The 16722-nt window shown below is 43.6% G+C and overlaps 1 protein-coding gene across 1 annotated transcript in view; it reads right to left on the reverse strand.

Annotated features, from left to right (window-relative positions):
• Nucleotides 1-2195: 2195 nt before the first annotated feature.
• SFXN1 (sideroflexin 1) overlaps nucleotides 2196-16722 on the reverse strand; it is a 37241-nt gene continuing 22714 nt past the window's right edge. Inside the window, exons 8-11 of the mRNA XM_072146155.1 lie at nucleotides 12320-12369; nucleotides 12178-12227; nucleotides 11052-11099; nucleotides 2196-10175 (exon numbers count right to left, since the gene is read on the reverse strand). Coding sequence (XP_072002256.1) covers nucleotides 10079-10175; nucleotides 11052-11099; nucleotides 12178-12227; nucleotides 12320-12369 — 245 coding nt within the window. The 3' untranslated portion in view covers nucleotides 2196-10078. The remainder of the gene's footprint in view (nucleotides 10176-11051; nucleotides 11100-12177; nucleotides 12228-12319; nucleotides 12370-16722) is intronic.

A 16722-nucleotide genomic window follows, 5' to 3' on the forward strand; every position in this document is an offset into this window, starting at 1 on the left:
TATTATAGAATACTTTATGGGACATTTAGTTTATACATCTACATCTAATGGTCAGATTTGATATTTCACTGAATGGTTTCAATTACAAGTTACTGGCAAATTGTTGAAGACAAATTCACTTTGCATGATATATGTGTAACTCAGAGATTGTTATTGTAGATATTATTTCAATGATTTGCATGTGCAGCTATCACCAGAAGATTCAGTTTGTGGGTTCTTGTAGATAGTGAAGGTAAATGTCAAAATTTGATGTGTGAAGATCCCAGAGGATTTGATAACAAAGGTTTATGTGAATTTCCCCTATCCTATAAAAGCTCAGTGTTATGAGATTGTTTGTGCAGGTTTTCTTCTGGGTACTCTAGTCTTCATCCACACTAATACTGACATACAATTTGGACAGTGAGTAATGACATGTGTAGCAGTCATTCCTATAAATACAGTACATCTTATTCCTACTTCCACAGGAAACAATTTTAACGCAGGGACACCAATAGCAGACTAAGGTCAACTAATCTGAAAATTATAATTTCTTTTGCAATAATTCTATATGGTAAACATACAATGATATAGATACTTCCAGATTTTCACACTAGGGGCTTTACTGCCTCTGGCACATTGTAACAAATGGAAAGAAAACATAAAAGGACCGGAGGCTGTCATGGAGACAGATTGGCGCTCCCCGAAGACGTCACTAGGAGCGACAATATCAGTCAACATGGTGGCGACTACGTGGGTACCGCCAAATTTTTACCAGTTAACTGAGATTGGTGTTAATGGTGAGTGTTTGCTGCAATATTCAGCTTCAGAATCCCAAGGCACACCCTTGACTCACAAAGAGTCATCCTTCATCTTCCCTGCTTGAACCTCCAAATTGCATCAAGGTAGGTATTTTGTAGTTAGTCAAGCTCAACCTCTGGCATAATATGGTACTGCACCCAGCGGAGCGCCAGATTTTATGCAGTCTACAATAAAGAAGTCTGTATGACATATGCAGGAATTATGACATCAGCACATTTGTGACCACTAAAGGGTGTCTGACCATTGTACCTGTCACAGAAATGTCACAAACAGGGCTTTTAAGGATTAACCCTTTAACGGCTGACAATATGCCAGAGATTAAAAAGAATAATAACATCCATTATAGGGGTAGGTAAAATTGGTTTTTATGACAGAAAAATCAACATATATGAATTTAAGGGGGATCGCCTTTGATATTCAGAGATGTATGCAGGGGTGGGGTCAATGAGATAGGACAGTAGTGGAGTGTCACTACTTATGGGGAGTTAGGGAGAAATTTGGCTTTGGTCTGGGGTTTATTACATGGGTACAGGCTCTGTATACTCGACCAAAAGTGAGAATCAAAAATTAAGAGAGAATTCTTAAACTTTTGATATACACCAGGGAACGAGGCAAAGGGGTAGGCAACAATGGGAAAAAATTAAATAATTGATTAAAGGTTATGATATGTGATTGATATTTTAATTATTGTAATTGAAACTGTGTTGGATATATTGGATTTTGCAAAAGATATGTTTGTAATGTGTTTGTACTAAAATAAAAGAAGAAAAAAAATTACCACTAAAAAACAAAAAGAAAGACCACCAAGGACTGTGTTCCCTCTCTTATATAGAATGCAACCCATTCCTCACCATTGCAACTACTTGTATGTCAATGTCCCATCAAAAGTAAGTTTTGTGACTGGACTTTTTCCACATACGTCATGGGGTGGCTTTGCAACTTTTTAATTCATAAATCTGGCCTTACACTAGCCAACAGAATGATACATTTATGAGTCAGTGGTCTCATGCTTGATTGGCATCAAATACTCCTTGCAACTTTTTGGGGTCAAAAAGTTGCAAAAACTGTCAGGACAAAAATTGTGGCAATCCAATGTTAAATTCCCTGTGACTCTATGGCCCTCTCCTTTAGTTTGTAACACACTGTCAGTCTCTTGCAGTGGTTTGGCATAGGATGAAAGCATTACATTCTCCGGAGGACAACCCCTCTCTAGTGCCCAATTCTGCCCTGATGATCTACAACTCACATTGTTGGATTGAGTGCTGGATTTCTATGTACATAACTCCTGGTACTTATTCTCAAAACCAGATCTTCCTCAGCAGTCAAGTGAAGTGAATGTTGTAGTGATCCAGATTCCGAGAATTTTGTACTAAAGTAACGAATCAAGCAAACAAATATCACATTTGTCCAGCCTTGGTTTTATTATATTTCAACTAGTTAAACTGAGATTTCAGAACATTTAAGAGTTTCCTAACAGTTTCTTACCACTATACGTAACATAAAATGCAGTTGTTCACTGTATAACATTGTTTAGATAACATGGCAGACAAAGTCACATTTTCGTATTCCCAGTTCTAGATCTTATTGCACATTACTTGGAGTTTTCTCGCTCTTAAATATTTTACAATTACATGAATTATGTTTCCAGTTTGTTCTTTTATTCATACAACAAAAATGATTACAAATGATAAAAACATTAAAAGACTGAAGCTTTGGGCTCTCAAGTTTTTATGTTCTTTGGTTCAAAGAAAATAAAGAAATTGTGCGTGCAATAAAGATGATGGCAAGAGTTTGTGGGAGTCTCATGGTTTTATATATACAGGCGGTCCCCTACTTAAGAACACTCGACTTACATACGACCCCTAGTTACAACCGGACCGCTGGATATTGGTAATTTATTGTACTTTAGTCCTAGGCTACAATAAACATCTGTAACAGTTATCACTGGTGTCTGTAATGAAGCTTTAGTGTTAATCCTGATTCTTATGACAACCCAACATTTTTAAAATCCAATTGTCACAGAGACCAAAAATGTTCTGCCCGGGATTACAATGATAAAATATACAGTTCCGACTTACATACAAATTCATCTTATTATCTTGTATGTAACCCGGGGACTCCCTGTGTAGAAAAAAAAGACCCTAAAGAAACTTAAAATAAAGGAGCCTGAGAGCTCATGTACAGAAGCTGGAGTGGGGTTTGGTTGCTTGCATATGCATCTGTCTATATGAGCAGAATTCATGTATACATCTGTAACTCTCATCTATAGACCAGCAATATAGACCCCCAAAATAAAGTCTTCAAAAGGGTCTGAGAGATTTGAAAAAATGGTGTTTTTATACAAGCCATAACTTGAATGTACGTGAATAGGACAAGAGCAAAGCTTTTCAATTTCTAATCTTAAAGAGCTATTCCAGGAATACCTGACACAAAAACCCATAATGCAATAAATAAATGAATAGAACAAAACTGAAAATAGTTTGCTCTGGGAAGTCACAAAATTTTATGGGCTTTCTAAAGTAGGTGACGTTGTCTCCAAGATGGCCACCAGCTACAACTCCCATGATCCCTCAGTTCTCATTAACAGCTCCTCCCTCTTATGCTCTGCTCCCAGTGATGATCTTACAGTCTGTCTTGCTCTGTTACCATAGTAATTATGTGTGTAACTGCCATCACTGCACATTGCCCTACTGAGATGACAGGAATCTCAACACTGCCATACTGGATGCACAGCAAGCAACCGACTACAGCCAAATATAGTGATGTCCACATCACATGTCCTGCGCCTGTCTGGGAAGGTCATGTGATCATGTGACTAGCAGCCATTTTCTGTCCTGTGTCTCCTCTACACGGACAAAATCAATGGACTGATTAAAGGAAATCAATCATGTACAAAACATTTTAAAAAAACCCACAAATACACACACCGGCCCCTCTTCATCTTGATACCGCTGCCACTAACCTTGACACACCGGGATCACCTAGAAAAGAAAGATATAATTTGCAGCAAGGAGAGAGGCTGCTAATTATGTACACCCTTACTACCTCCCTCTCCCATGCTGTGAGGGGACATCAAGCGAGGGGCATGAATACACACCTCTCGCTTGACGTCACCTTCTTCCATACACTTGTGCATAATTAGCAGCCCAGAGTGCCGGACGTCTTGTCCCTGCGCTTCGTGCTACTTATTATAAGTTTGTTTTCTAGCTTTTACCGAAGTGTCGAGATTAGCGATGGACAGCGCTGGGATGAAGAGGAGCGGAGGTGAGAAATTGTAGGTTTTTTAAATGTTTTGTACGTGGTTGATTTCCTTTAATGGGAAAATAGCATTTTGACATTTTAATTGTTGATCACAGCATTTTCCTGTTAAGGAGAGCAAAATGACAACCGGTTACATTAGATTTTAAAGACCCATTTGAATATGAATTATGTTTGTTCCTAGAATACCCCTTTAAATTTATGCTTAGAGATTTAAAAAAAAAAAAAAACCTACACATCTAAACAGAGTGTTTTAACCTGGAAATCCTTAGGACAGAAAAGGACTGGAATATCTTCAAACCCTTTCTTTTACCATCTGGTTTCATGTGGAGCTTGTTAAAAACATGTGGGTAGATTTGTAGCATAAACCTTAGTCACAGTACCTGTTGCACTATTTCTATCTTACCGGGAGTGGAGAGCGTGAATGGAGTTGTCCTTGGCCACTTGGATTCAAGCACAATTCTACACAGATAGGACCTGGAGTAGAATTGCACTGGTGCACTATGTGTAAGTGCATGAAATATTCCCCCAAGGTCCTCTGCTCAGAGAACTGGACTAAAAGGTTGCCGGTCACATACAAGAAAGTTTGCCCCAAGTTTCTTGTGGACCTCACTAAGATCAGGGACCCATGCTAAGGCCATACACACAGCCCTCCAATCAGTGACATGCACATATACCAACACAGTTGTGTCAGAAGAAAAATAAAGCTTTGTGAAAACTATGAAAAATAGCACATATTGCAATAAATGTTTGGTTTCCATACTCCGGTAGGCCAGGTAGTTGGTGGACTGGTGTAAAGTGTAATCTTGGATATAATTATTGCATTATCTGCCAAACCCTGAGTTACAAGTTAAAGACATTGGAATCCCAAGTCAATGAGGAAATGTTATTTATTGACAGTCATCCATTGAAACTGCAATTTTTAGAACAGATTTTATGATAAAGCTTTGGAAATGTAACATCTATCATACACAAAAAGTTAATATTTTCGAGTAAACAATTAAGATGGATGTGAGCATCATAAAGCATACTCAGAGATGAGAAAAGCTTCAGATCCGTTCAATGTTTTCTATACACAAATGGCACATGAAATGGATACACGTTCCCCACACAAGGCTTCATGGAACGGTACATTCATTCATATTATGTCACAATCAGCCAAACTCACTAACTTTTATCTAATTGTTAATCTATTCTGTTTAAAGCACAACTCACAAAATACAAGATCACAAAAACAAGGTTGTAGAAGTCCCTAAGTCAGCTTTCATCCCCCGGTAATTCCAGTAGTTCACAACCTTTAGCTTATGAAGGAGATCCTTAAAGTCCTATTACCCAACCCCCAACCCTATTCCCTAAAGTCTTGTTCATCCTTAAAAAGCACCAAAAATGTTACTGGGAAATCAAACAAGACATCTACATATCTTGGATGACATCACTTGAATCAAGTAAGATCCCAAGCCATAAAACACCAAATATCTCACTCACAGGAAGGCGAGGCTGTGTAAAAGCGACGTACAAAAAAAAAAAAAAAAAAAAAAATTGTCATCCATATGTATTCTAAGCATTTCATATATACCCTGTATAGTCCCCGAAGTCTTGAGAACCTACGGTATAGGAGCTACAGAAACTTTACTTTCTACTGATAATCTGAGCATCAAGAAATATTTAGCTGGTTCTGGTTTAAATGTAATCATCTTATTTTCAGGGGATGTCTTATATTTCCATGAAAAATAATTCACATTTATTGTTAAACAAAAAATAAACTTCTCTAACCTCCTTATGACTCTCCAAACTCTGAATTTCATGCTGTATGTCTTGTGACTCCATTTCTATTAGAATCATTGGCCCCTATCTCTCATGTTTGGTAAAAGCACTTTCCATAAATGACCCTTCTTATCCTGGTAGCTGCTGGGATCACACATGCAGGGTAACAGCCAGTGATTTACTTCCATGAATTCTTCCCCATGTCACAACCTTCTGCAGCATCTAAAAGCTTTCCTAATACTAATATATGTCATGGGGTGAGCTGCTGCAATGACTGCCGCTAGGTCTTATTTTCAGGGGAGGCCTTATATACTAGGTTTTATTTTCAGGGGAGGCCTTATATTTCTAAGTCGAACAAAATTGTACTAGGCCTTATTTTCGGGGGATGTCTTATTTTAGGGGAAACAGGGTAAGGACACTAATAATGCACCTAGCAAGCAGCACCCATAACACGCCTAACACACCACTTTTATGGAAGCAGAGCATCAGACTGGTGTGAATTCAGCTTAACTATAACTCTCAATAACTATCCATGCAGTTTCACTTCTCTGTTCGAAGCTACTCACCAATCACTACTATACTTTGTGTAGTTTAATAGTCATTGAAGACAAGTATATTAAAATTTTCTAAATGTTATCTAAATAATTAATCCCACTTTCTACAGCATTTCAAAAACAATCTGTCTCACAAGAATTTCCCAATAGTTTACAGTAGAACGTCACTGTATGAATTTTTACAGCTGGAACAAACTTTAACTTGACATTTCAACACTCTAATATCAAATTAAAGTTTTCTGCAGAATGGTATGCAGTGTGCTATATGTCATGTCCAGTGCTTTACTTCTCCCTATCAGGATAAAGCCGCTCATAGGGATTTATACTATATTTTACAAGCACTATAACCTGTGTTCTAGGTGTCTTGTTCCATTTATTATATTTACATTTATATATTTTGCCTCAGGATCTGCACCAGGAGGACTTGTGGACCCAATAACGTCACAGCAGAAATTAAGGACCATATTAAGCCTTACGATCCCCTTTGCAGCCTGTAGAATACTTGGACACAGTTGACATTGGTATCTCCTTGTTTACATTGCGATACGATTATAAACTCCTAAGTCTATGTAAAATTCTACATATCGAATTGTTTCATTTACAACAAGGGAGCACCCTGGGGACTTCTAAAAAAATTGGGGTATTTTCTTGGGAAGTAATTTTACATTAAAAAACTATTCTCGTGTTCTTGTGTAGCCGAATTCTCCTTTGAAGCTGTAACAACAACAATAACGTCAAAAACTAGAATGCCATAAAATAATTCTCCAAAGTAATTTCTACTTAACCTCTGCAGACACATGACTTGTTTATGAACATGGAGCTTATATATGTAATAGAACAGGCAGGCCGACATCAGGGGCTCAATCTTAGCACCGGAGATACGTGCAATAATCATTCAGCAGTGATATCTGATCCTTTTTCTAGACATTCATCGGTCTAGTCAAGGTTCATCATTATTGTGCAGAAAGCACACATGGATGGGATCTAGAGCTGCAATGCTTTGACTTGTTATGGATTTGTCACCTACCCACCAAGTTATGCACTGGACTATTCTTTCACTAAGGGACTGATAGAGACAGCAAAGCACAGCAGGCAGCTATGGACCTTAAAGGGAACCTGTCCCTAGAGACCTCATTTTCGCTAAAGACAGATTGCAAAAACCCATTACAGATGGATTGCAAAGACGTATTTCTTCCTTTTCTGTGCATTTGCATTACAATATAATTGTGTATTATACCTTACCTTGTGACCTGACAGAATCCTGTTCTAGGTCTGTTTGTTTGTTTTTTTTTTTCAACCAAAACACATGCCTTGTCTGTGCTGCTCACTCACTCCTCAGCTTTCAGCCTCCACCGTTGTGCTCCTGTATCCCTCCTCCCTCCTGCTCTTTCACTCACACAAAGACAGAACTCACAGCTGGTGAGCTGACATCAGTTGGGGAGGGAGTAGCTGTACAGGAGCACAAATATGTGGGGACTGAAAGCTGAGGAATGAGTGAGCAGCACAGACAAGTCACATTTTTAAATGCATCCAAACCAAAATAAACCTAGGACTCAGCACAGGATTGTGTCAGGAAGCCAGGTAAGTGTCAGGAAGCCAGGTAAGTTAAACACACAGTTATATTTCTAATAAAAATGCACAGAAAATGCAGAAAGACATCTTAGCAATCCTGCTGTAATGGGCTCCTTTAACCTGCCTTTAGTGAAAATGAGGTCTCTGGTGACAGGCTCCCTTTAAACGTAACTAAACTTTTGACAAAATAATGTATAAATTAATAGCACAGATGATAATAGTAAACTTTGTAATATACTTCATTAAGTTAAATAGCTTATTTGTGCCTTTTTCTGCTTTTTCTCCTGCAGTGAGCAGTGTACCTGAAAGCTGACTTATATACACTGCTAAAAAGGGACACAGTCACCTCACTAACCCTCCCAAGTCCACAAACTCCCAAGTCCACAAACATATGCTAAAGACCTCTAGGGGACATACATATTACACAAGGAGGTACTGTTTGTGGGGGATGTTAGTGTGGTGACAGGTTACCTTTATACTTTAATAAAGTAAATTACAAAGTTTACTATTACCACCTGCTCTATTCATTCCTGCAATGCTTCAAAGCTTTAGTTACTCTGAAAGCATTTACACAGGGTGGATGAGAACGCAATGATCGCGATAAGTGGAGTACAAGTTGTAGGATATAGATGAATAAAACACACAGTACATTGTGGGTAATGTCCTCACACGTAAGATGCATATTATGTAAAAGATTTTATACATTTTTTTTTAACGTAATGAACATTCTCTAACAGGCAGGAATGGACATTTCAGGTAAAAGGGTAGATGGAGGGTCAACAGAGCTTGACCAATGTATGTAGTCACCATACTATCAAGGAGTGTTTTTCTTGCTCTACTGGATTTCCATATTTTATATTTGGTCCCAGTTTAGTCAGCAGCTTAGACATGTATTGCATTAATACTAAAATTGTAAAACCACGTTTCTTGAAGTTTTGCCATTTTGAACTGAAGTCTCTGGATAAGATCTCCTCTATTTTTGTGCTGCTGGCTTTTGTAGCTGTGCATATGAGCACAGAAGTGCGTCCTAGGATGCGGCCAGCATGCTACCATATTGGTAATTTGCATAGAAAGGGCAAGCTGTGTATTCTCCACTTAAAAAGGCAATGTGCTTTTATTACTATTACTTATATTAACAATATATAGGAACGTTGTGCTATATTAAAGGCTCTGGCAACCTGTGCACTTGGTGGTTTATGTTTCTGGGTCACCGCTAAGTGACCTTTGGCAGTCAGGATGATGATCCCCATTGGCTATTTAGTAAGAGATTCATGTGCAATAAACCATATAGAAAAGGCAAATATACAGATTGTTGGCTGTATTCTTGACAGGTCAGTCTGAAAGTTCTATACAGATGTAAACAAGTATGGATATGTGCAACAATTCATGGGTAATTGTTATTCTAAACTAAAGCAAACTCATCCTGGAAGGGGATGGCAAGTGGCAACATGTATATGAGCTCTGTCCGCTTATGCAGCTTCACCTTTTTAGGTCTCATGCAGTTTGCGGCCGGATATTGGTCCCTATTGATGGCTATGGCATACGTTGTCTCACCGCACCTTGACCGTGCACAGAAAAACACAGGACATGTCCTATATTTTGCCGTGCTACGGTGCTGGCTGCTCCTTTGCGCGGCTCTATGCTCGCCCAGGCTAAGGCCCCGGCTGAGCATATGTTGGTGTGCAAGGAGCCTTGAAGTGAATACAGCAGAGCTGCAAAACCAGAGATAGCTCATGGACATGTGTGGTGATGAAAAACATATATATGTATATTGAGGAGAGCTTTCATGAAGCTTACCGTATATACCACTTATACAAGAAATATCATGTACTAACTGCTTTCCATTTGTATGTGTCCTAACTCTCCCTAATAACCCATAGTCATCTCCATAAATACTAAGTTTGCTTGAAATCTACAACCCCCTTAAGCTGTACAAAATAATGAAATGTTGTCTATTGTACGGTCAAATAATACTTATTTAAAAATAAAAACAAACTTTTTTTTTTAACCTATAAAAAATACTTTGTATTCCTCTTTGAAAGGGACTTGATTTCTTCACCTATGAGTTCCACAACATTTACTTTCTGAGCAGGCATGGTCTTGAGGGTTGTAGGATTGTTGAGCGGCTAGGATTATAATCCTTTATTAAAATACACTCTCTCTAGGCCCGGGCTGTTCTCTTTAATTTGTGCTTGCAGTTCAGGCTCCAGCCGGGACACAGACATTGAGCTGGGTAAGAGAGAGAAATTATTAATTAACAACAAAAGTGTAACCTTTGAGACCATAGACATTATCAACAAGGTCAGCCCAACAGTAAAAGCCTTTAACAAAATGTTCACTAGTAAAAGAAAAAAAACAAGTGGTTAGGGTTTAAACATAGTGGGGGGTGATTTATTAAGACTGCTGCATTACATGCCCGTCCTAATAACCACAGCACCACAAGCCATGGGCTACAAAATGACATCTAAGCCTCCTGTTTTGTGATGGAAATACAGGCAGTCCAAATCCTAGTTACAGACGGACCTCTGGATGTTGGAAATTTACTGTACTTTAGCCCCAGGCTACAATGATCAGCTGTAACAGTTATCAAAGGTGTCTGTAATGAAGATACATTGATAATCCTTGTTCTTATGACAACCCTAAAGTTAGAAAATCCAATTGTTACTTGGACCAAAAGGTTTCTGAGCTAGACTTCTAAAATGTGCCTGTTCTAACTTACATACGAATTCAACTAAGAATAAACCTAAAGAAGCAGGGACTGCCTGTAATAAGAAGCCATCTGTGATGATGTATTCTGGTGCAGTATACAACTGTTGGTTCCTATTTTAGACAGCAATTTTTGGTGCAAAACCACCAGAATTGTGGCGCAAGTGCATCAATAAATCCCCCCCATTGTTTTGTGATTCTAGAAATCTCTTGACTGGAAACCTCTGTACAGGCTTATGCCATGGTGAAATGGGGACCAAGTTGGATGCTGCACTATTCTAGCAGTGAAATCTGCCAGTCCTGCAGGTAGAGGCTCCGATTGCAATGTAAACTAAACCTTAACACCTTTTACATTAGAATTGAATGTAATTCTTTAAGTTAGTGTTTATAATAACTTACCTCTTCTGGGGAAATAATGCACAGCAAAGTGGGGTCGCAAATACCAAGCTAAAAATAGAAATAAAACACAAAAGCTTACATCTGCAGTAGTCAGAACCTATTGTATACACCTTGCCCAGATTTCTGAGAAGGCTACATTTGTATATTCATTTAAAAGATCATATATCATATGTGATTTCTCATTGAAAAACAAACAGAACCAAGCCCATAATGTGCTGCTCGCCCTTTCTTTCCAGAGTTATGCTATTCTTTTCTGGGGCTGCTTTTCAAAAATCTTTCAAAGCATCAGAAAAATAGGCAGACACTAACCTCTTGTTGTATCTTCCCTGAAGCTGAGCCAATAAGCTGCGCTCACTTTTCATGATGCTTAAAGGGGTTTTCCCAGGAAACATTTGTGATGAGATCACGAAAATAGATTTCCACACTCTGCAATCTTTGTCAGCTCCCTAGAGATGAATGGAGCAGAACTGACATGTGCGGCTCTCTGCTTAACTCATCTCGGGTAGCGACAAGGGGTCCGACAGAGGTACATTGGCCCCCCTGACCTGTGGGACTCTCATCATTGAGACCCCCACCGATGAGCAAGTTAGGCCATATCCACCCTGGGAAAATGCCTTTAATTTTCTCTCATGAAGTAACTAAAGTACCTCAAGCAAATCTAGTTAAATTCCTACAGGGATATCCACTAAACACTGCATAATGTGTACATACAGGATTCTTACAGTGATGAGCATGGCAACTTCCCTCACATGGAGGAAATTGCAGCATGTAATTAGTAGTAGAAACCAGCAGCGAAATAGTTATGTGAGATTCAAAAATAGTAGATGGAGCAGAGGCTGGGGAAGGGGTGCTGCAAAGGAGTGTATGACACAGCTCGAGGTACAGAGAGAAAGAGAAAGAAAAAGAAAGTTCTGCAGAGTGGAAAAACTGATAGGGAACAGGGGAGAACAGCTGCTGCAGGGACAGACTACACTGAGGAAGATAGCAAAGATAAAAGGCAATGTTGTTTTACATCTCAAGAGCCATTGAATTGTGTATTATTTTGTTGATGTGATCACTTTATCATCCAGTCCCCATTAATTCCTCCATATACAACAAACAACTTCATCACACCCTATGTACTTACCAGAATCCCACTAATCCTACTTGTATGGGGGCACTCATCCATGGAAAGCGCTAAATACAAAAATAAGTGAAAACGTGTGTGAGGGAAGACAATCTCCAAGCTTAAAACAACCAATGTACATATATTAAAATGGCAACATTACCTTGAGGAATGCTTTCTTCTCCAAACTGTTCATTATAAATGGAGGAATTGCTAGAAATGAAGAGAATAACTGAGGTCACTTTAAGGATAAGATGTATTAGATAATTTGTATATCTCTCCTAATTCTAGTAAGACACCTCAAATGTTTGGAATGGTAAGCAGCAGACTACACAGAAGTATGGTGGGTGCCAGCAAAGTTGTAGATATTTTGCATAAATGAAAAGTTGTTGCATCGCTCCAGCAAAACTTGAAGATTTATTAACTTATATCATACACTGACACAGATTATCAGGATAATATGGATAAGGATTATTACCGTATATACTCGAGTATAAGCCAACCTGAGTATAAGATGAGGCCCCTAATTTTACCACCAAAAACTGGGAAAAACCTATTGACTCTAGTATAAGCCGAGGGTGGGAAATGCATTGGTCACAGCCCCCCCCCAGTATATAGCCAGCCTGCCCCCTGTAATATACAGCCAGTCAGCCAGCCTGCCCCCTGTAATATACAGCCTGTCCCCTGTAGTATACAGCCAGCCAGCCCCCTGTAGTATACAGCCAGCCTGCCCCCTGTAGTATACAGCCAGCCAGCCAGCCTGCCCCCTGTAGTATACAGCCAGCCAGCCTGCCCCCTGTAGTATACAGCCAGCCAGCCAGCCAGCCTGCCCCCTGTAGTATACAGCCAGCCAGCCAGCCTGCCCCCTGTAGTATACAGCCAGCCAGCCAGCCTGCCCCCTGTAGTATACAGCCAGCCAGCCAGCCTGCCCCCTGTAGTATACAGCCAGCCAGCCTGCCCCCTGTAGTATACAGCCAGCCAGCCAGCCTGCCCCCTGTAGTATACAGCCAGCCAGCCTGCCCCCTGTAGTATACAGCCAGCCAGCCAGCCTGCCCCCTGTAGTATACAGCCAGCCAGCCCCCTGTAGTATGCAGCCAGCAAGCCAGCCTGCCCCCTGTAGTATACAGCCAGTCAGCCTGCCCCCTGTAGTATACAGCCAGTCAGCCTCCACCCTGTAGTATACAGCTAGTCAGCCTGCCCCCTGTAGTATACAGCCAGTCAGCCTGCCCCCTGTAGTATACAGCCAGTCAGCCTGCCCCCTGTAGTATACAGCCAGTCAGCCTGCCCCCTGTAGTATACAGCCAGTCAGCCTGCCCCCTGTAGTATACAGCCAGTCAGCCTGCCCCCTGTAGTATACAGCCAGTCAGCCTGCCCCCTGTAGTATACAGCCAGCCAGCCTGCCCCCTGTAGTATACAGCCAGCAAGCCAGCCTGCCCCCTGTAGTATACAGCCAGCAAGCCAGCCTGCCCCCTGTAGTATACAGCCAGCCTGCCCCATGTAGTATACAGCCAGCCAGCCTGCCCCCTGTAGTATATCAGGATAATATGGATAAGGATTATTACCGTATATACTCGAGTATAAGCCAACCTGAGTATAAGCTGAGGCCCCTAATTTTACCACCAAAAACTGGGAAAAACCTATTGACTCTAGTATAAGCCGAGGGTGGGAAATGCATTGGTCACAGCCCCCCCAGTATATAGCCAGCCTGCCCCCTGTAATATACAGCCAGCCTGCTCCCTGTAATATACAGCCAGCCAGCCTGCCCCCTGTAATATACAGCCTGTCCCCTGTAGTATACAGCCAGCCAGCCCCCTGTAGTATACAGCCAGCCTGCCCCCTGTAGTATACAGCCAGCCTGCCCCCTGTAGTATACAGCCAGCCAGCCAGCCTGCCCCCTGTAGTATACAGCCAGCCTGCCCCCTGTAGCATACAGCCAGCCAGCCAGCCTGCCCCCTGTAGTATACAGCCAGCCAGCCTGCCCCCTGTAGTATACAGCCAGCCAGCCTGCCCCCTGTAGTATACAGCCAGCAAGCCTGCCCCCTGTAGTATACAGCCAGCAAGCCTGCCCCCTGTAGTATACAGCCAGCCTGCCCCCTGTAGTATACAGCCAGCCTGCCTGCCCCCTGTAGTATACAGCCAGCCTGCCCCCTGTAGTATACAGCCAGCCAGCCAGCCTGCCCCCTGTAGTATACAGCCAGCCTGCCCCCTGTAGTATACAGCCAGCCAGCCTGCCCCCTGTAGTATACAGCCAGCCAGCCTGCCCCCTGTAGTATACAGCCAGCCAGCCTGCCCCCTGTAGTATACAGCCAGCCAGCCTGCCCCCTGTAGTATACAGCCAGCAAGCCAGCCTGCCCCCTGTAGTATACAGCCAGCAAGCCAGCCTGCCCCCTGTAGTATACAGCCAGCAAGCAAGCCTGCCCCCTGTAGTATACAGCCAGCCAGCCTGCCCCCTGTAGTATACAACCAGCCAGCCTGCCCCCTGTAGTATACAACCAGCCAGCCTGCCCCCTGTAGTATACAACCAGCCAGCCTTCCCCCTGTAGTATACAGCCAGTCAGCCTGCCCCCTGTAGTATACAGCCAGCCTGCCCCCTGTAGTATAAAGCCAGTAAGCCTGCCCCCTGTAGTATACAGCCAGCCAGCCAGCCTGCCCCCTGTAGTATACAGCCAGCCTGCCCCCTGTAGCATACAGCCAGCCAGCCAGCCTGCCCCCTGTAGTATACAGCCAGCCAGCCTGCCCCCTGTAGTATACAGTCAGCCAGCCTGCCCCCTGTAGTATACAGCCAGCAAGCCTGCCCCCTGTAGTATACAGCCAGCAAGCCTGCCCCCTGTAGTATACAGCCAGCAAGCCTGCCCCCTGTAGTATACAGCCAGCCTGCCCCCTGTAGTAAACAGCCAGCCTGCCCCCTGTAGTATACAGCCAGCCTGCCCCCTGTAGTATACAGCCAGCCTGCCCCCTGTAGTATACAGCCAGCCTGCCTGCCCCCTGTAGTATACAGCCAGCCTTCCCCCTGTAGTATACAGCCAGCCAGCCAGCTTGCCCCCTGTAGTATACAGCCAGCCAGCCCCCTGTAGTATACAGCCAGCCAGCCTGCCCCCTGTAGTATACAGCCAGCCTGCCCCCTGTAGTATACAGCCAGCCAGCCTGCCCCCTGTAGTATACAGCCAGCCTGCCCCCTGTAGTATACAGCCAGCCAGCCTGCCCCCTGTAGTATACAGCCAGCAAGCCAGCCTGCCCCCTGTAGTATACAGCCAGCAAGCCAGCCTGCCCCCTGTAGTATACAGCCAGCAAGCCAGCCTGCCCCCTGTAGTATACAGCCAGCAAGCCAGCCTGCCCCCTGTAGTATACAGCCAGCAAGCCAGCCTGCCCCCTGTAGTATACAACCAGCCAGCCTGCCCCCTGTAGTATACAACCAGCCAGCCTGCCCCCTGTAGTATACAACCAGCCAGCCTGCCCCCTGTAGTATACAGCCAGCCAGCCTGCCCCCTGTAGTATACAGCCAGTCAGCCTGCCCCCTGTAGTATACAGCCAGCCAGCCTGCCCCCTGTAGTATACAGCCAGTCAGCCTGCCCCCTGTAGTATACAGCCAGTCAGCCTGCCCCCTGTAGTATACAGCCAGTCAGCCTGCCCCCTGTAGTATACAGCCAGTCAGCCTGCCCCCTGTAGTATACAGCCAGTCAGCCTGCCCCCTGTAGTATACAGCCAGCCAGCCTGCCCCCTGTAGTATACAGCCAGCCAGCCTGCCCCCTGTAGTATACAGCCAGCCAGCCTGCCCCCTGTAGTATACAGCCAGCCAGCCTGCCCCCTGTAGTATACAGCAAGCCAGCCTGCCCCCTGTAGTATACAGCCAGCAAGCCAGCCTGCCCCCTGTAGTATACAGCCAGCAAGCCAGCCTGCCCCCTGTAGTATACAGCCAGCAAGCCAGCCTGCCCCCTGTAGTATACAGCCAGCAAGCCAGCCTGCCCCCTGTAGTATACAGCCAGCAAGCCAGCCTGCCCCCTGTAGTATACAGCCAGCCAGCCAGCCTGCCCCCTGTAGTATACAGCCAGCCAGCCTGCCCCCTGTAGTATACAGCCAGCCAGCCTGCCCCCTGTAGTATACAACCAGCCAGCCTGCCCCCTGTAGTATACAGCCAGTCAGCCTGCCCCCTGTAGTATACAGCCAGCCAGCCTGCCCCCTGTAGTATAAAGCCAGTCAGCCTGCCCCCTGTAGTATACAGCCAGTCAGCCTGCCCCCTGTAGTATACAGCCAGTCAGCCTGCCCCCTGTAGTATACAGCCAGTCAGCCTGCCCCCTGTAGTATACAGCCAGTCAGCCTGCCCCCTGTAGTATACAGCCAGTCAGCCTGCCCCCTGTAGTATACAGCCAGTCAGCCTGCCCCCTGTAGTATACAGCCAGTCAGCCTGCCCCCTGTAGTATACAGCCAGACAGCCTGCCCCCTGTAGTATACAGCCAGACAGCCTGCCCCCTGTAGTATACAGCCAGACAGCCTGCCCCCTGTAGTATACAGCCAGACAGCCTGCCCCCTGTAGTATACAGCCAGACAGCCTGCCCCCTGTAGTATACA

This window comes from Engystomops pustulosus, chromosome 4, assembly GCF_040894005.1.
Source record: "Engystomops pustulosus chromosome 4, aEngPut4.maternal, whole genome shotgun sequence".
Lineage (NCBI taxonomy): Eukaryota > Metazoa > Chordata > Amphibia > Anura > Leptodactylidae > Engystomops > Engystomops pustulosus.